The sequence below is a fragment of the Lactuca serriola genome, chromosome 6 (genome assembly GCF_051521515.1).
Source record: "Lactuca serriola cultivar US96UC23 chromosome 6, Lser_US96UC23_V15, whole genome shotgun sequence".
Classification (NCBI taxonomy): Eukaryota; Viridiplantae; Streptophyta; class Magnoliopsida; order Asterales; family Asteraceae; genus Lactuca; species Lactuca serriola.
In genome coordinates, this window is record NC_136413.1 from 152,980,694 (window position 1) to 153,001,662 (window position 20,969).

At 43.7% G+C, this 20,969-nt stretch overlaps 1 protein-coding gene and 1 pseudogene across 1 annotated transcript; one reads left to right on the forward strand and one right to left on the reverse strand.

The window, feature by feature from the left end:
* Positions 1–408: 408 nt before the first annotated feature.
* LOC145060272 (BTB/POZ domain-containing protein At5g17580-like) lies at positions 409–18,430 on the reverse strand (annotated as a pseudogene).
* Positions 18,431–18,957: 527 nt separating this feature from the next.
* Positions 18,958–19,960, forward strand: LOC145058798 (blue copper protein 1b-like). Its single transcript, XM_079006691.1, has 2 exons — positions 18,958–19,183; positions 19,500–19,960. Exons 1-2 carry the CDS (start codon positions 19,018–19,020, stop codon positions 19,823–19,825), a joined length of 492 nt encoding a protein of 163 aa, XP_078862817.1. The 5' UTR covers positions 18,958–19,017; the 3' UTR covers positions 19,826–19,960.
* Positions 19,961–20,969: the final 1,009 nt, after the last annotated feature.

Consider the following 20,969-nt stretch of genomic DNA (forward strand, 5'->3'; position numbering starts at 1 on the left):
ATTATATGAAAGTGAAGAGGAACTGTTGTTGCTCCTGGATCTAGTCCTTCTCCCTTGATCCTTCTTCCTTCCAACTCTTCTACTAGATACACAACGCACCAAAAACCCTCTTAGTCACTAAGAAAGCTCAAATTTTCCAAAAAGGAATTAGGGTTTCGAAAGTAATGCTCTGGAGGTGATGGAGGCTGGACCTGAAGCTCATAATGTTGTTTAAATAGGGTGCAAACCCCTTTAATTAGGGTTTCATCCAGACTGGCCTACTCGTCGAGTCCCAGCGCGGACTTGGCGAGTAGGTCACTTAAACTTGCGTCCCAACCTCGCACTACTCGACGAGTAAGGGCTACCACTCGTCGAGTCACTAATACAAATGATATAAAAGTAGATCAAATACGTACCAGAAACGGGGTGTTACAATTCTCCCCCACTTATCTTATACTTCGTCCTCGAAGTCTGCTCTCTCTGCAAAACAACTTTGGGTAGTGTTTCCTCATAAAAATGTTCTATGGTTCTTCAAAGGCATTTGATATCGTATTTCTCATCTTTTGAATACCATTGAGATGGAACTAGAAGATCATTAACTATTGCTAAATCTAACTATTTCCAGATTCTTAACTCAAACCCATCTCGACAATGGCTATTAGCTTCTTAAATGAGTGCGTCCTAAAGCAATTCGGATAGTAATTCACATGGGAAAACCCCACGATTATCTGGGAAAAATGTAACACCTTGTTCCAGTACGCTTCTTAATTCAAGATTGTGGATTGTAATTCGACCATGTAAAGGCTTTGGGCTTTGAAGAAATAAATTTTATACCTTATTCAATGTTGATAATAATGATCTTGAGACCTAAGCCCTTGACTTGTGTGTTGGAACCAAAGGATAAAATGGGAAAAGTTGTATGTCGGGCTTTTTGCATGGATTATAGTTTTAGTTCGACATATGTTAAGCCAAAGGTAACTATATAGGATTATGGAGCTCATCAATACCTTTCCATGCATATAAAGAACGCCGAAAATGGAGTTAAAACAAAGAAGTTATGGCTATTTGAAGGAGAGATGGAAATTAGGAATTTTGTCCTACACTGGGCGTAGGTGCTGAATTATGGACGGGAGTTTAATGACCTATGCATGGTGTAGGTTATGCTACACAGAGCGTAGCCACTGCTGACCAAAACCATAAATCTAAGGTTTTAGCCCTATATAAGGGCTCTAACTTCCTGGAATCCTCCCCATAATCAGCCTCAATCACCTCACATCGATTCTTTGAAACCCTAGCCACCAATTATAAGTTTTGAAGCTTTTAGAGATGTAACGACCCAATTTTCACGACCAAAATTTTTGTTTTAAAAACATTACTTTAGAAAATACTAATAACTAAAAACATTGTTTGATCAAACCATAACACAACGCGAACCATGTCTAAAAGCCAAATCATACAACCAATCAAAATATCAGAGTACATATCCCAGTGAAGCTCGTAAATGTGGAAACCAGAGAGTGTGTGTGTGTGACATACTGCTACCGCGCCGGCTCCTTTCCCCTAGCTGAGGAGGTACCTGAAACCAAAACTGAAACCGTAAGCACAAAGCTTAGTGAGTTCCCCCATCGTACCACATACCATACAAACACATAACATACATACTGCCAGGCCATTATGGGGTGCCTGACTACCCCGTCAAGCCATTATGGGGTGCTGACTGCCCGTGTCAAGCCATTCTGGGGTGCTGACTACCCGTGTCAAGCCATTCTGGGGTGCTGACTACCCGTGTCAAGCCATTCTGGGGTGCTGACTACCCATCGGTCCTAACAACCGATCCTCGGGGACTAGTCCCCTCTTACTACCTTTATCGCATATAACATAACAAGCCAGCATGCAAACATATCATCACGTATTGTCAGACATATCTGGGGTGTCTGACCTACCCTTCGGTCCTAACAACCGAACTCTACAACTATCACATATACATATCATGCCAGCATATAACATATCAGGTAGTAGCAAACCTAGATGATATCACAAAGACAATCATCTAACATACAACTCCTACCGCGCCGGCTCCTTTCCCCTAGCTGAGGAGGTACCTGAAACCAAAACTGAAACCGTAAGCACAAAGCTTAGTGAGTTCCCCCATCGTACCACATACCATACAAACACATAACATACATATTGCCAGGCCATTCTGGGGTGCCTGACTACCCGTCAAGCCATTCTGGGGTGCTGACTACCCGTGTCAAGCCATTCTGGGGTGCTGACTACCCGTGTCAAGCCATTCTGGGGTGCTGACTACCCATCGGTCCTAACAACCGATCCTCGGGGACTAGTCCCCTCTTACTACCTTTATCGCATATAACATAACAAGCCAGCATGCAAACATATCATCACGTATTGTCAGACATATCTGGGGTGTCTGACCTACCCTTCGGTCCTAACAACCGAACTCTACAACTATCACATATACATATCATGCCAGCATATAACATATCAGGTAGTAGCAAACCTAGATGATATCACAAAGACAATCATCTAACATACAACTCCTACCGCGCCGGCTCCTTTCCCCTAGCTGAGGAGGTACCTGAAACCAAAACTGAAACCGTAAGCACAAAGCTTAGTGAGTTCCCCCATCGTACCACATACCATACAAACACATAACATACATACTGCCAGGCCATTCTGGGGTGCCTGACTACCCCGTCAAGCCATTCTGGGGTGCTGACTACCCGTGTCAAGCCATTCTGGGGTGCTGACTACCCGTGTCAAGCCATTCTGGGGTGCTGACTACCTATCGGTCCTAACAACCGATCCTCGGGGACTAGTCCCCTCTTACTACCTTTATCGCATATAACATAACAAGCCATCATGCAAACATATCATCACGTATTGTCAGACATATCTGGGGTGTCTGACCTACCCTTCGGTCCTAACAACCGAACTCTACAACTATCACATATACATATCATGCCAGCATATAACATATCAGGTAGTAGCAAACCTAGATGATATCACAAAGACAATCATCTAACATACAACTCCTACTGGTGGGCCGGCATTGTGGCCGTAGACCCACCGCTACTAGAAGGTAACTCACCTCGAAGTAGTAGCTGATCTGAGCGGGAACTGACTGACTACTGTTGCTGCTACTGCTCCGGAAATCCTCCGGCTGCAATTCCCACAACATACTCAATCAAACACTGCTAACTGTCCTTTGGGTAAAATGACCCTTTTACCCCTGATCATGACCTAAGTCAAAATCAGAGTCAACTTTCAGTTGACCCGACTCGCCGAGTTGGCTTTCCAACTCGCCGAGTCCCTACCCAAACGTTTTCCCTGAATCTCGTTCCTACTCGTCGAGTTAGGCGATGACTCGACGAGTTCACCTTCTAAACCGATATTCAAGTCCTTTATCCTACTCGCCGAGTTGTATGAACAACTCGTCGAGTTCATCTTCATCTGATGAACACTTATGCTAAGACTCACTGAGTTGTATGAACAACTCGCCGAGTCCATCTTTATCCGAAGGACACTTATGCTGCGACTCGCCGAGTTGTATGAACAACTCGCCGAGTCTGTTCTTGATCTAAGGAGATTGCCTTGAACTCGCCGAGTCAGGGCATTGACTCGCCGAGTACCTCCATAGATGAGTTCAGCTTCCGACTCACTGAGTCACACCCCGTGACTCACTTCTCACTCGACACTACGAGAAGGGGACAAACTCGGAGACTCGCGAACAGACTCGCCGAGTCACATGAACGACTCGCCGAGTCGTTGCCATGCACCCACTGAATACACAGATTTGCTCGATTCCAGTCCATGCCATTCACAGATTTGGACTTCTAGGACACGAATCACACGTAAAGTTTCCAACTTTACGTGTAGATATTCACCAATATGGATTTTAGGGTTCAAAATGCCCCAAGAGGGTAGATCTAGGGTGAACAAGCAACATGGGGCCATAAAGCTAATAGATCTGAGCTCCTGGAGCTCAATCTTGCCTAGATCTAGAGGCCAATCGACTTATTACAAACCCTCAAGCATACACAATCTTTAGAAATGGCTCAAAAAGGACTTTAATGGAGCTATAAGGGACAATAAGCTTAAAAACAGAGGGGAAACGAGCTATACCTTAGGGGAAACGTTGGAATGACACAGAGATGCTTGGCCTCCTTCTCCTCTTCTTGATTCCCTCTTCTTTTCCTTCAAAGAAACTTCAAGAACACCTAAAACACTTCAAACTCACAAGGAAGCAAGGCTAGAGAGAGATACAGGGCTCGAAGGGTGAATGGGGGCGAGGTTGGGGCGGATAAGTCGTTTAAATAGGGTGCAAACCCCTGAAACTTAGGGTTTCATCCAACAGCTGTGACTCGCCGAGTCCAGGATATGGACTCGCCGAGTCGCCAACTTAAATGTGTCCCGGGTCCCGCATCCACTCGGCGAGTCGGACCTATGACTCGCTGAGTCCAAGGCTAAAAGAAGGGAAATACTCAAATAAGATTTACGTACCAGGAACTGGGTGCTACAAATCTCCCCCACTTATTTAAGACTTCGTCCTCGAAGTCTGCTGCTCGATCCCGGAACAGCTCGGGATAATGCTTCATCATCTCGTCCACCGGCTCCCAAGTCCATTCCGAACCCTTGCGGTGCTGCCATTGCACCTTCACTAATTCCACCCTCTTGTTCCTCAAATCCTTCGACTTCCTGTCGAGGATTGCGACTGGGCGCTCAATGTAATTCAGGCTGTCATCAACCTGAAGATCCTCCAAAGGCACTACCGCTGACTCGTCCACTAAGCACTTCCGCAACTGGGAAACATGGAAAGTGTTATGGATCTGGTTGAGCTCGACTGGCAGATCCAGTCTATACGCCACCTTGCCCACCCGGGCTACGACCCTGAATGGTCCGATGAACCTCGGACCTAACTTGCCTCGCTTCCTGAATCGAATGACGCCCTTCCAAGGCAACACCTTCAGGAGGACCATATCCCAGACTTGGAACTCCAAGTCGGATCGACGCTTGTCGGCATAACTTTTCTGCAGACTCTGAGCAGTCTGAAGCCTGCTCCGGACCTGCTGAATCCTCTCGGTCGTCTTGAGCACCACTTCGGTGCTCCCCATGACTCTCCGGCCAACTTCACCCCAGCATATCGGGGTCCTGCACCTTCGTCCGTACAACATCTCAAATGGAGGACGATCAATACTCGCGTGGTAGCTGTTGTTGTATGAGAACTCGGCCAGGGGAAGATAGGTATCCCAGCTACCACCGAAGTCTAGCACGCACGCCCGCAGCATATCCTCCAGAGTCTGGATGGTCCGCTCGCTCTGACCATCCGTATGCGGGTGAAAGGCGGTGCTAAAATGCAGACGAGTGCCCAACTCGTCATGGAATCTCTTCCAAAATCTGGAAGTAAAACGCACATCCCTGTCTGAGATCACCGATACCGGCACCCCGTGCCGCGCCACTATCTCCCTGATATAGATGTCGGCCAATTTCTCGGCCGATATGCTCTCCTGAATCGGGATAAAATGAGCACTCTTGGTCAATCTATCCACGATGACCCAAATCGAATCCACTCCACGTGCGGTCCTGGGAAGCTTTGTGATAAAATCCATCGTGATATCTTCCCATTTCCACAGTGGAATATCCAACGGCTGCATCTTGCCATGCGGTCTCTGATGCTCGGCCTTGACCTTCCTGTAGGTCAAACAGCGCTCAACGTACCATGCCACATCCCGCTTCATGCAGGGCCACCAATAATCCAGACGAAGATCCATATACATCTTCGTCGCCCCGAGATGAATAGAGAATCGGGACTTGTGCGCCTCCTCCAACAAAATCTGGCGCACGCCTGCGTGATACGGTACCCACACCCTACGGTGTAGTGTCAAAAGTCCTCGGCTATCATAATCAAAGGAGGAAACCTGACCCACAACACGCTCACTCTTCCGATGCTCCTCCTTGATAGCCTCCTGTTGAGCCTCCCGAATTCGCTCCAACAGGGGAGTCACCACAGTCATCCTCATGCAAACGTCCTTGATCGGTGCCGCCTTGCGGCTAAGCGCATCGGCCACCACATTGGCCTTCCCCGGGTGGTAGAGGATCTCACAATCATAATCCTTTACCACGTCTAACCACCGACGCTGCCTCATATTCAAATTCGGCTGATCCATGAGGTACCTCAAACTCTTGTGGTCCGTGTAGATGGTACATCGAACCCCGTAGAGGTAATGCCGCCAAATCTTGAGGGCAAAAACCACCGCCCCCAACTCCAAATCATGCGTCGGGTAGTTCGCCTCGTGAGGCTTGAGCTGCCTCGAAGCGTAGGCAATGACATGCCCCCTCTGCATCAGTACCGCGCCCAAACCAGAAATGGACGCATCACAATAAACCACAAAATCCTCTACGCCCTCTGGCAGGGCTAAGATCGGCGCCTCGCACAATCTCTGTCTCAGCGTCTCAAATGCAGCCTGCCGCTCGGGTCCCCACCGAAAGACCACGGATTTCTTCGTCAGCCGCGTCAGGGGCACGGCTATCTTGGAGAAATCCTGGATAAATCTCTGATAGTAGCCTGCCAATCCCAGGAAACTCCGAATCTCAGATGGAGACTTCGGAACCTCCCATCTCATCACGGCCTCGACCTTGGCCGGATCGACCAGAATCCCGTTCTGGTTGACGAGGTGTCCAAGAAATTGCACCTCGCGCAACCAAAACTCACACTTAGAGAACTTGGCATACAAGCTCTTCCTCCTCAGGGTCTCCAACACCTCTCTCAGATGCTCCTCATGTTCCTCCCGAGTCTTGGAATAAACCAAGATGTCATCGATAAAGACTATCACAGACCGATCCAGCATCAGTCTGCATACGCGGTTCATGAGGTCCATGAACGCGGCAGGAGCATTGGTGAGCCCAAACGGCATCACCACGAACTCATAATGGCCATAGCGCGTCCGAAACGCGGTCTTCTGCATATCCTCCTCCCTGACCCTCATCTGATGATAACCCGAACGCAAATCAATCTTGGAGAACCAAGATGCTCCCTGAAGCTGGTCAAAGAGGTCATCAATCCTCGGAAGCGGGTAACGGTTCTTCACCGTTACCTTGTTCAGCTCCCGGAAATCTATACACATCCGGTGTGACCCGTCCTTCTTCTTCACAAACAGAATTGGGGCTCCCCAGGGCGAACTGCTCGGGCGAATAAATCCCTTGTCCAGCAGCTCCTGTAGCTGCGTAGACAACTCCTGCATCTCGGGAGGAGCCAACCGATACGACGCCTTGGCTATCAGAGCCGCACCAGGAACAAGGTCAATCCTAAACTCCACCTGTCGCTCCGGAGGTATCCCAGGAAGCTCCTCCGGGAAAACATCTGCAAAGTCTCGGACCACCGGAACCTCGCTCACTGTCGCCTTACCCGCCTCCCGGGTATCCATCACATATGCGACATATCCTGCGCATCCCTGCTGAAGGTAGCGCCTAGCCCTCGCTGCTGAACATACAGTGGGTCCATACTGAGGCCTCTCACCATGAATCACTAACTCTCCCCCGCTTGGGGTCTTGACCCGCACTAGCTGCTGCGCGCAATCTATCACTGCCCCATTAGGGCTCAGCCAATCCATGCCTATAATCACCTTGTTCCCACGCAACGGAATGAGAACCAAATCTACCAAGTAGCGCTCCTCAAACAAACGTAGCACGCAATCTCGAAATACCATCGATGCTCGCACCGATCGATCATCAGCAATCTCCACCTCCAAAGGGCAATCTAACTCGCCTGATGACTCATGAAACTTCTTGCTAAGCGCAAGGGAAACGAATGATCGGGACGCACCCGAGTCGAACAACACCTGAACTGGAAGGCCGTTCACATGGAACGATCCTAATGCATACATATACATACGGAGCACATATCAATAACATAACATCATAAAATAAGATAGAGGGAAAGAATCATACCCGTCACCACATCGGGTGCGGTGCGTGCCTCCTCGGTAGTCAGCTGAAATGCTCGGCTCCTCACCACTGGAGCCTCTGCCTTTCCCTGTCGGCCATCCGTGATCCGCAGGGTCGCTGGAGCTGGCGCCTTCACCGGCGCTGAAACTGTCAACTGGGGGCAATTGGCCTTCTTGTGGCCCCTCTGGTTGCAGTGGAAACACAACAACTCTGATGTATGAATAACTGCTACCGTAGCAGTGCAATCCCTGCTGATGTGCCCAGTCTTGCCGCACTTGTAGCAGCCTGATGATCCCATCCTGCACGCCCCCTCGTGCGGCCTGCCGCATTTCCTGCAGTGGCTCGGTCCTAACTGGCCTTTCGACCTACCATCTGATCCCTTGGGCTTCTTCCCCGAAGCCCCTCCTGCCTGACCCTCCTCTAATTTCCGTTTCCGGATGTGCTCCAAATCTATCTCCCTCTCCCTCGCCCTGGCAATCATAGAGTCCAAGGTAGGGCAAGACGAAAAGCTCACATGCTCCCGGATGTCAGCTCGTAGCATATCGTGATAACGAGTCCTCCTCATATCCTCGTCACCAGCATACTGGGGCACCAACAAGGCCCTCTCCCGGAACTTGGCGGTGATCTCCGCCACAGTCTCCGTTGTCTGTCTCATATCTAGAAACTCCCTGGCCAGCTGCTGAAGCTCGAAACCCGGCGCAAAATCTGCCCTGAACCTGGTCACAAAGTCCGACCAGGTCATAGCCTCGATAGCTGAGGCTCCCAACGAGTCACCCACTGACTCCCACCAATCCCGGGCTCGGTCCCATAGACACCCTGCTGCATACCTCACCTTCGACCCCTCGGGGCAGAAGCTAGTCAACTGGGCAGACTCGATGTCTGCAATCCATCGCCTGGCAGCAATGGGGTCTTTCACCCCATGGAAATCCGGCGCACCACTGCCCCTGAAGTCCTTGAAGGACAGTGTGCGAGACCCCGACTGGCTAGATGCCAAATCACTCCTGAATGCCCGCAGGCGATCCTCCATCAACTCCATGATCCCTTCCTTGATCGACCCAAAGAGGATGGGGGTCGACTCAAGGATGCCTCTGGTGATCTCTGACGCTATGAACTCGCGTAGTCCCTCATCTACCGGCTCGGAACCTGATCCCGAACCTGACCCCTCTCCTGAACCGCCATCTACCGGCCTCGATCGAAGTACCACCATTCTGCAATACATAATACAATCATTAGTGATATTGATACTTCCTGAGGGATCACAACTGCTTACAAGTTCCCCGGTCTTGTCTTGGCCTTCCTTGGTTCGGGTACAGATCCTCTGCTTTCAGTAGTACGGGCCCATACTACCTTCCACATCTATCCGTACCTTTTTCAAGGACTGCCTCGACTCCACCAGATCCCTTTCACTAGTGCTGATCACTACTATACTCATCCTAGGCTCGCCCTAGGGAAATCTCCGACTCTACTCGATCCAGTCCTCAGCTGCTGTAGACCTCCTTGTAATGCCAATTAGCCATTACCTGAATACCATCACACATGACGAGGCTCAGATAATCCTTCGAGTACCCGACTCATCCCTACAACGGTTAGACTCAAACAAGAGTTGCGCAGTAGGATCAAATCCGGTACTCTAAGATTATTCAACCCTGATCACATGTGACGTGACCTATTCGCCTAGTGGCTAATTCCCATTATTCAGAGCCCCACATAGCACGAAGCAAGCAACATTCGAACAAGAGAAACAACCTCAAGCAACTCTGCTCTCATAGAGAGAACTAAACTAGCACACAACGCTAAACTCGCACTATCAGGCATAACCTAAACAGGCTACCCTACCATTGTCTACTTGATACTAGCATGCAATTCTCATACAACTGAACACATAAAGCAGGCACATAAGGCATCACTCCTAGATCCTTAGTCCTATTCTAGCATGTTGTTCCACAAAAGCTGATAGACATAACATAAACTTGTATGGGTACTTTGGGGAATACTTACTTGAGCTCGGTCGGTCGCGCACATCACACACTTCGTTCTTTCTTAAACTCTTTTCTCAATTTTAAAAAAACATTTTCTTTTAGAAACCTTTTAATCCCTCGATTTGAGTTCAGACACCCCCGAAGGTGAGTCCGAATCCCTCAAACCAGGGCTCTGATACCAACTTGTAACGACCCAATTTTCACGACCAAAATTTTTGTTTTAAAAACATTACTTTAGAAAATATTAATAACTAAAAACATTGTTTGATCAAACCATAACACAACGCGAACCATGTCTAAAATCCAAATCATACAACCAATCAAAATATCAGAGTACATATCTCAGTGAAGCTCGTAAATGCGGAAACCAGAGAGTGTGTGTGTGACATGCTGCTACCGCGCCGGCTCCTTTCCCCTAGCTGAGGAGGTACCTGAAACCAAAACTGAAACCGTAAGCACAAAGCTTAGTGAGTTCCCCCATCGTACCACATACCATACAAACACATAACATACATACTGCCAGGCCATTCTGGGGTGCCTGACTACCCCGTCAAGCCATTATGGGGTGCTGACTGCCCGTGTCAAGCCATTCTGGGGTGCTGACTACCCGTGTCAAGCCATTCTGGGGTGCTGACTACCCATCGGTCCTAACAACCGATCCTCGGGGACTAGTCCCCTCTTACTACCTTTATCGCATATAACATAACAAGCCAGCATGCAAACATATCATCACGTATTGTCAGACATATCTGGGGTGTCTGACCTACCCTTCGGTCCTAACAACCGAACTCTACAACTATCACATATACATATCATGCCAGCATATAACATATCAGGTAGTAGCAAACCTAGATGATATCACAAAGACAATCATCTAACATACAACTCCTACTGGTGGGCCGGCATTGTGGCCGTAGACCCACCGCTACTAGAAGGTAACTCACCTCGAAGTAGTAGCTGATCTGAGCGGGAACTGACTGACTACTGTTGCTGCTACTGCTCCGGAAATCCTCCGGCTGCAATTCCCACAACATACTCAATCAAACACTGCTAACTGTCCTTTGGGTAAAATGACCCTTTTACCCCTGATCATGACCTAAGTCAAAATCAGAGTCAACTTTCAGTTGACCCGACTCGCTGAGTTGGCTTTCCAACTCGCCGAGTCCCTACCCAAACGTTTTCCCTGAATCCCGTTCCTACTCGTCGAGTTAGGCGATGACTCGACGAGTTCACCTTCTAAACCGATATTCAAGTCCTTCATCCTACTCGTCGAGTTGTATGAACAACTCGTCGAGTTCATCTTCATCCGATGAACACTTATGCTAAGACTCACCGAGTTGTATGAACAACTCGCCGAGTCCATCTTTATCCGAAGGACACTTATGCTGCGACTCGCCGAGTCTGTTCTTGATCTAAGGAGATTGCCTTGAACTCGCCGAGTCAGGGCATTGACTCGCCGAGTACCTCCATAGATGAGTTCAGCTTCCGACTCACTGAGTCACACCCCGTGACTCACTTCTCACTCGACACTACGAGAAGGGGACAAACTCGGAGACTCGCGAACAGACTCGCCGAGTCACATGAACGACTCGCCGAGTCGTTGCCATGCACCCACTGAATACACAGATTTGCTCGATTCCAGTCCATGCCATTCACAGATCTGGACTTCTAGGACACGAATCACACGTAAAGTTTCCAACTTTACGTGTAGATATTCACCAATATGGATTTTAGGGTTCAAAATGCCCCAAGAGGGTAGATCTAGGGTGAACAAGCAACATGGGGCCATAAAGCTAATAGATCTGAGCTCCTGGAGCTCAATCTTGCCTAGATCTAGAGGCCAATCGACTTATTACAAACCCTCAAGCATACACAATCTTTAGAAATGGCTCAAAAAGGACTTTAATGGAGCTATAAGGGACAATAAGCTTAAAAACAGAGGGGAAACGAGCTATACCTTAGGGGAAACGTTGGAATGACACAGAGATGCTTGGCCTCCTTCTCCTCTTCTTGATTCCCTCTTCTTTTCCTTCAAAGAAACTTCAAGAACACCTAAAACACTTCAAACTCACAAGGAAGCAAGGCTAGAGAGAGATACAGGGCTCGAAGGGTGAATGGGGGCGAGGTTGGGGCGGATAAGTCGTTTAAATAGGGTGCAAACCCCTGAAACTTAGGGTTTCATCCAACAGCTGTGACTCGCTGAGTCCAGGATATGGACTCGCCGAGTCGCCAACTTAAACGTGTCCCAGGTCCCGCATCCACTCGGCGAGTCGGACCTATGACTCGTCGAGTCCAAGGCTAAAAGAAGGGAAATACTCAAATAAGATTTACGTACCAGGAATCGGGTGCTACAAGAGAATTTTGTCTACTCTTTGAAGGGATATAATGTTTGTAGGATCAAGTGGGAAGCTTCAAGGTGTGTAGATCTGGGATTTGCAAGCCAACATCTATCTTTGGAAGGTATAAAGCTTTCATCTTGATGCTTGTACATGTTAGATCTAGTATGGTTATCAGTTTCATGCTTTTGTCCCCATAATCTTGGTCCTTGTAAGTATGGGTTACTCCATACCATCTGAATGCCTCCTTCTGATGTTTTTAAGGTCATAGAGTCGTAAAAATGAGATCTTGGGCACTCTTATCCATCCATGTATGAGTTCTTGAGCAAAAGGTGTCAATATGGACTTAGATTTTGGTTTTGTGATCATCTTGGCCATGCAAAGAGATAAACTCAGACATTAAGACATTCATTTAGATCGAATCTGGGAGTTTGAGATTTTGGCTTAATGTATTAAGAGATTAATTGAAGTTTTTAGGATCAACGGCTCTACGTTGGGTGTAGCCCTCTGTACACGAGGCGTAGCTCTATGCTAGGCGTAAACTGTATGTATGTTGAGAGTAGCTCTACGTTAGGCATAGATCGTCCTTTAGCCTCATGATGGTATTTTGATTTCATGGTGTCCATTTTTGGTGTATTTGGTCCATTTCCAAGAAAATGGAGTTTGGTGTAAGGATGGGGATCAATAAAGATCTTATAGATCTGGATTATGGGCTTCATTTCCAGCTTGTTTTAGGTAAAAAAACTATGAACTTGATCATTGATGTCTTAGATCTAGCATGTATGAGTTTTGGTTCATTTTGGTCCCAAGGATAAGATCTAGTGGCTTGATGCCACTCCAGGAGCTTTGACTTGCCACTCTTGGTTTTTTTGAGGTTCTAGATGCATAAAGTTGCCTCCTTTAGGGCTTGGAATTCTGCATGTATGAGTTGGTGTCCATTTGGTGAAAGTGTAATGCTTTAAATTGATGTTGGGTTCTTTTGAGGCATGCAAAGTCATCAAGTCAATGACTTTATGGGTCTAGATGTTCTTTAAGAAGTAGATATATGTTTTGGACTCTTGATCTTGAGCATTAATTGCTTAATGTTGATAATGGGCTTAATGGAGGAGTGTGATGGGTGTACAAGTCTGTATGTGCAGCATACAAGCTAAACTTCATGTACGCTTAGCGTACAACTGAGTAGGCCCTGCATACTCAATTGGGAGGGGTTTGGCATGATGGGCTTCGGTGAGGGTCGTCTTTTGGGCTTAATTGTCTTGGGCCCTGTTGGGCCATCAGGTTTTGGGCTGATAACTATGTTGGAAAGGCCTTCAATGGGTTTGGGCTTAATTTGGAAAATTGGGCCATGAATTGGGCCTTGAGTGGTTTATTGGTATTTGGGTCTTTTGGATTATTAGGTTTGGACCTAAGTCTTGGTCCAAACTAGATTAAGGGTAAACTGGTCATTTACCCTAATGATGGATTTATGGACATGGTTTGAGACCCGAATATTGATTGGGTGTTGTTTGATATTGATAGTTCGGGGATAGGTCAGCCAGCAGCCACAGATTATCTGTGGGATTCAGCAGTGCAAGGTGAGTCTCCTCACTGGGTTTAGCGAGTCTAAGGAACCAAGGTCGAACCTTGATTGGTTATTTCTATATACTTGTTGTTTGTATGATACTTGTATGTGCCTGTATATGTATGTTATTGGCGTGGCCCGTTATGCGAGTGTGGGTGGGGCCCATATCTGATTTGGTGGGGCCCATTATGTGAGTGTGGTCGGGAACCGTATCTCATTAGGCAGGGCCCATTGTATGATATGTTTGGTATGCGGTTTCTTGGGGAACTCACTAAGCTTTACGGTTTTCAATTTATGTTTCAGGTACTTTGGTTTTCAAATAGAAGAGCTTGAGATGATTGCAGAGCACACACCACATGTTTCTGCATTCTGTGATTTACTCTGATCCGATGATGTTTTGCTAAATCTTGATTACCTTGGTTTTATGGAAATGATATGTATTAAAGATTTGTTAAAAATAAAAACAAAAATTTCATGTCATTATTTTTGGGACGTTTCATTAACAAGTTGGGATTTTCGGCTCATGCTGATTTTGGCAAGGTATTCATGTGCATAGTTAGCAAGACCATGGGATGGGCCTATGGCAGTATGGAAGTGTCTTAAGACTATAGGGTGGCTCGTAGCATTCACTAGGTTGGTAGGCAGCGTGGAAGTGTTGTAAGACTGCAAGGTGGCCTATAGCATTCATTAGGTTGGTAAGCAGTATGGAAATGTTGTAAGACTGTAGGGTGGCTCATAGCATTCACTAGGTCGATGAGTAGTTATGGGAGTGTTGTGAGTCTATGATTTGGCTTATATCCTTCACTAGGTTAAGTTAGACCATTACAGGAAGGATTATGAGACTGTAGGAGGTTTATAGCATTCATAGGATTGAGGAAAGTTGTAGGCCAACTTGGGGTTGGGTGTGATGTAAGACTACGGCTGGGCCGATAGCATTCATCTGGAGTGAAGTAGACTAGCTAATTTTCGTGTTTTGGTTGGTTATGTCGTCCTTTGTTCGAATAGGAGTGTTGTCGGAGCCGTGTTGGCGAGCATGCTAGGATAGCCTTTTTCAGTTAGAATATTGGTTGGAATCTCGTGGTGCGGCAGTGTGTAAGGTTATCAGCTTCAACAATCGGTCAGGGATTCTGCACTCCATTTGATTGGTAGGTCAACAGGAACCAGGAAGATCTCGGATAGATCAAAAATGTGAATGTTTGGTTGGAAGTATGTGATTTATATGTTAGTATGGCACCAATGGTTGAGACTTGTGTTGGGATTCGCCTTCGTATGCGGGTGCAAGGTTGCCAGCATCGGCAAATGGTCAGGGGTTCTATCTTCCAGTTATCAGAGAGATATTCAGAGTCGTAGGGGCTTTGTTTGTTTCGGGTTGTAGATAGAAGTTGTTGTTGGTAGTTATGGGATTCCGGGTGGTCTCTCCGTTTACTTCATGGATGCTTTGAATTCGAGTTCGTTGAAGGGAGCGTATGGAATTCGTTGGTGTGGTCTCCAAATATTCTGACCAAGGCGAATTTTGATGAAGAAATCTAGTTTAGGTGTGGGAGAGTTGTAACACTCTATTTTGGTACGTTTCTAAATTCAGGATTATGGACCATAATTCGACCATGTAAAGGCTTTGGGCTTTGAGGAAATAAAGTTTAGACATTAATTAACATTGATAATATTGATCATGAGACCTAAGCCCTTGATTTATATGTTGGAACCAAATGGTAAAATGGGGAATGTTGTATTTTGGGCTTTGTCATGGATTATGGTTTTAGTTCGATATGTGTTAAGCCAAAGGTAACTATATTGGATTATGGGGATCGACAATACCTTTCTGTGCATATAAAGAACATCGAAAACAGAGTTGAAACGAAGAAGTTATGGTTGTTTAGAGTAGAGCTGGAAGTTGGGAATTTTGCCCTATGTTGACCAATACGAAGTTGAAACGTGCAGAATTATGGACGGGAGTTTAAAGACCTACGTATAGCGTAGGTTATGCTACACAGGGTGTAGCCGTTGCTGACCAAAAACCTAGCCATACAGTTTTGAGCCCTATTTAAGGGCTCTAAGTTCTTGTAATCCTTCCCATTACCAGCCTCCATCACCTCACATCGTTCCTTTGAAACCCTAGCCACCAACTGTGAGTTTTGAAACTTTTAGAGAATTTTGTGTGCTCTTTGAAGTAAGATAGTGTTTGTAGAATCAAGTGGGAAGCTTCATGGTGTGTAGATTTGGGGTTTTCAAGCCAACATCTATCTTTGGAAGATATAAAGCTTTCATCTTGATGCTTGTATATGTTAGATCTAGTATGGTTATGAGTTTCATGCTTTTGTCCCCATAATATTGGTCCTTGTGAGTATAGGTTACTCTTGACCATTTGAATCCCTCCTGATGTTTTTGAGGTCATAGAGTCATAAAAATGAGAGCTTGGGAACTCTCATCCATCCATGCGTTGGTTCTTGCTTTTGTCCCCATAATATTGGTCCTTGTGAGTATAGGTTACTCTTGACCATTTGAATCCCTCCTGATGTTTTTGAGGTCATAGAGTCATAAAAATGAGAGCTTGGGCACTCTCATCCATCCATGCATTGGTTCTTAAGCAAAATTTGTCAATATGGATTTAGAGTTTGGTTTTGTGATCATCTTGGCCATGCAAAAGGATAAAGTCAGAGGCTTCTTCCATTAAGACATTCATTTAGATCAAATCTGGGAGTTTGAGTGTTTGGCTTGCTATATTAAGATCTTAATAGAAGTTTTTGGGATCATGGGCTCTACGTTGGGTGTAGCCCTCTAAACACGAGGCGTAGCTCTACGCTAAGCGTAAACTGTATGTACGTTGAGTGTAGCTCTATGCTGGGCATAGATAGTGTGTTATGTTAAGCGTAAGTCAACTGAGGGTTGACCGTTGACTTTTTGACCAGTTTGATTTTTTATTCAACCATGTTGGGACTTGGTATTAGACGGGCAAAATGGTCTTTTGTCCATATGAGGTTTTTTGTGAGCCTATACCTTTCGTGAGTTAGTCATTTCCTTAATTGTTAATTAGGATTTTATTATGGATATGTTTAGCAAGAGGATGCTTGATATCTTCGGCTCGAGTGGGTGCTTTACTTGTCTTCGGTATTTAGGTGAGTCTTCTCACTATACTATGTAGGATGCTAGTTGCCTTACCGATTCTTGCATGGCAGACCAGGTGGTGGCCCCTGGCATATGTATGAAAGACCGGGTGGTAGCTCCTGAAAAATTGTATGCAAGACCAAGGTCTGGCCCCCAACAGTTATTTGTATGTTTCTAGTTGTCTTTGTGATGCTTTCAAGGAAGAACAAGAGGCGACTCATGGCACTTATACATAAGACCAAGATTTGGCTCTTGGTGTCTCAAGGAAAGACCGTGATTGGCTCATGGCTAATAGTGACAATAAGACTATGGTAGGCCCATAGCAATCCATATTACATGTATGGTATGTTGTATGTTAGGGAGCTCACTAAGCTTTGTGTTTACAGTTTTATGGTTTAAAAATTTTTAGGTACTTCCAGCTCCAAAGGGAAGGGTCTAGCTTGACTGCACAACATCCCCTAATGGCTTTTCCACATTGATTACTTTTGATTACTCTGATGTTTTAAAAATTACATTTTTACCTTGTTGGTTTGAAATATATAGTTGTATGACTTGATGGTTTAAAAATAAAAAATTTTATTGGAATTTTCGAAACGTTACAAAAAGTTTTTCAGTTGTTTCGATTGTGTCTTGTCTTCAATGTGAAGAAACGCCTTCTGAAGAAGATGACGATTGATCGGATTCTTTTGGGTCAAAAAACACCCATCTTTTTGCGTATTTGTTGAGATTTGATGTGATGTAATTTAAACCCATTTTGCATTAAATCATTCCTCGAATTATTGGCTTGTAGAATTGAAGATGAAGTGTGGTTAAACTTAAATCTTGTTAGCTATCGAGAACAAAAAGTTTTCTCTTTGCGTTTGGTTTGTACACATCGTCATTAAACCCATCTTCATCTTCATCAGAAAGAACCAGATTCTTGATTGGTTCGACCGGTTCGCCAAGATAAATCAGCTTATTTAACGCTTTTGAGACGATTAAATCAACGCAAGCATCGATTAATCCTAGTTTTGTCACTTGTTGAAGAAGGATTTGATTTTCTGTGGCTTTCAAGGATTTGATCGATTCGTTCCAACATGTTATGATTTGGTGTTCGAAGAATGATAGAGCTCGATTTAAAAGATTATTGGGGTTGTGGTTATCGGTCATACCCAAAAAACAAGCTAAACAAGAAACTGGAATGACGTTTTCTTATATGAAATTGACTTCAAAACCACAACAGATTTTTGCCATGAGCTCGAAATTTCAGGGGTTGTTGGGATATCGCAAACAAGATGAGAAAGATCTTCATTTGGGTTTTCTTTGAAAAGCTTACAGAGTTTTGATGATCTTGTAGCAAGAAGATCTTGCAATTTTCATGAAGAATGTAAAGTTTGACTTTATTATGGTCAAAATGAAAGAAAATGATTATTTAAAAAATAAAAAGGGAAATGAAATTAAAAATGAAAAATAAAAAATAAAAAAGTGAAAATGAAATTAAGTTCCACATAGGATTGGTCACCGGTAACCATTTCAAATTGGTCCAAAATGGTTTAATTGATACCTAACTAACAATTTATATGGTCTATTGCGCAAAATAATAATAATAATAATAAATTAGTGACCAAATCGGAAAAATGACTAAATTTTAATGTGCTACAGTGGACATTTTCTCATGTTTATTTTATGGTTAATAACAATGACTTAAATATTTTTAACGAGATTAAAATATTTATTTTATTACAACAAATATCATTTATAATTTTTTATTTAATGTATATAAGTGTTGAGCCTATGTCATTTCATAAGAATTAAAGGAAACATTCACCATAAATCATTTATATTAAAAGACTTAACATAAGTTATCACAGGCTCAGAAAAAAACTAAACTTTCTTATAATTAGCGTGGCAATCAAAGTGTCAAACACATAGAATAAAGACCAAATCCACAATGCGATTGCCGTCCACTGCCGGTTCCATACTTTGCACTAATCTACATTCACTAATGTATAAATAGACAACAATCTTGTACCTTCATATCATAAACCAAATTACAACCTATTTTTAGGTGCTTTCTTTAAAAGAAATCTATTCTAAAAATCTCAAAATTATTTCAAAAATGGCTGCCTCCCATTGGATCATCATCTTCATGGCAACAATTGTTGTTCTTGCAACTTCAATCTCCGCTAAGGAATACATTGTTGGGGATGGAAGTGGTTGGACTCTTGACTTTGATTATCAAGTTTGGGCCAAAGATAAAGTTTTTATGGTTGGAGATACACTTGGTATGTTTATATAATACACTTGTGTTTTTCATACATTATTTACCATATTACATGTCTCCTTTTTTACTTCCATCTTCATTATTATCATCTTTTTTTCTCTTTATCTCTTACCTTTTTATTTACCATTGTGGGCTCACGTTTCATATATAAGATCTTATCTAATGAAATAGCCTCTCTACCCTTGTGTGAGTATATTTACGATTGTCTACATTTTAGCTTCCCTTATGCCACTCATATTAAATATTGTCTCTAGATCCATTTCACGTTTCCTTGGCATTGATTCAAGTAATGAAGTTTATTGAAATTCTTGATGTAGTATTCAATTACGCACCTGGTGCCCACAATGTGATGAAAGTCGATGGAAACAGTTTTCAAAAATGTCTTATCGCACCCGTATCCAATGGAACCTTGACAAGTGGACGAGATGTTATCCCACTTAAGACCCCAGGAATGAAATGGTATGTATGTGGTGTGGGGAAACATTGTGAGTTAAGGAAAATGAAGCTTGCTATTGCTGTTCTACCACAGACAATGACTCCAGCTCCAGCTCCAAGTGTATCAACATCGATCAAATTGGAAGTATCAGCGATCTATGGCTTTCTAGTTTCATTATTCGGAGGTTTTTTGTTGCTCTTGGCTTAAACTATTTCTTTCTTTAGAATTTTCGAAATTGGTTATTTGATTTTATTTAATGTCTGTTTGTTGTATCGGATTGAAGATGATTCATATCCGTATTTTATTTTTACGTGAGCTTATGATGACTTTATTTAAATGTTAGAAAATTTGGTTTTATTATTTATTATTATAATTTGAAATAAACAATCTTCTATAATTTATAATCTTCCCTCTATTTTTTTTCTTGACATTTTGATTTTTCTTAAAACTATAACATATATATTTATACCGGCTACAAAATTTAAATGTAAATGGTTTAACATTCAAAGAAAACGTAGCAACAAAAACAAAGAAAGTTCACAAACTGGTGTTTGATTATTATTTATCATGATATCAACCTTAGTGAAACCTTGAAAACCTAGTTGCATTAAGACGGGATTCGACAACCGAAAGCCCAATTTGTAGCATTGGGCTTAGGAGACCCTCAATTTTGGATTTAAAATTAACTATTAGAATTGCATTTGTTACACAACAAGACGTGACATGATCGGAAATGTTGTATAAGTTATTTTTAGAGATATTAACCAAACTAACAATTATCAATGGGAATGTTAACAAAATTTTGTGAAAATGATCAATTCGTCTAGAATGGGTCTCGCCACACTAAAAATATATAATATGTATTTTTCTTCAAACTTGAACCCTTAAAAAAATCAAAATATTTGGCTGCTCATATCCAAAATGGTTACATTGAAGTGTCAACTATCACCATTTTTTAATCAAATATCACATTTTAATTTCTTTTATAGTATCTACTTTCCATTAGTATTTAGAATTTTGATAGATTTGAGTAGAAAAAACAGAGTATCTTCTCTAAATTTTAGAACTGTTCATAGAATTTCAGACTTGTTCGAGAAAATCCAGAATAGTTTTTTTTCCTAGTTTGCCATCTGGAATGTACTTGATGTTTTTTTTCGTCTGAAAATATATTTTAGTGTAACATAAAGTTAGTCCGAAATGAATGAATGTACTTTATGTATTTTTTCGTTTAAAAATCTCTTTTAATGTGACATGAAGTTAGTCTAAAATGAATCACTCATGTTTCATAGATCATTTTTGTTACCTCTTCCTAAAAGTTGGTTTAGTTAATATCTTTTTATATATGAATATG

What these genes read in the sequence shown, in the direction of transcription:
- LOC145058798 (XM_079006691.1), top strand. Translation starts at nt 19,018, where the DNA reads ATGGCTGCCTCCCATTGGATCATCATCTTCATGGCAACAATTGTTGTT. An exon ending in TATGGTTGGAGATACACTTG is followed by an intron (nt 19,184 to 19,499) that starts GTATGTTTATAT and finishes TTCTTGATGTAG; the next exon opens with TATTCAATTACGCACCTGGT.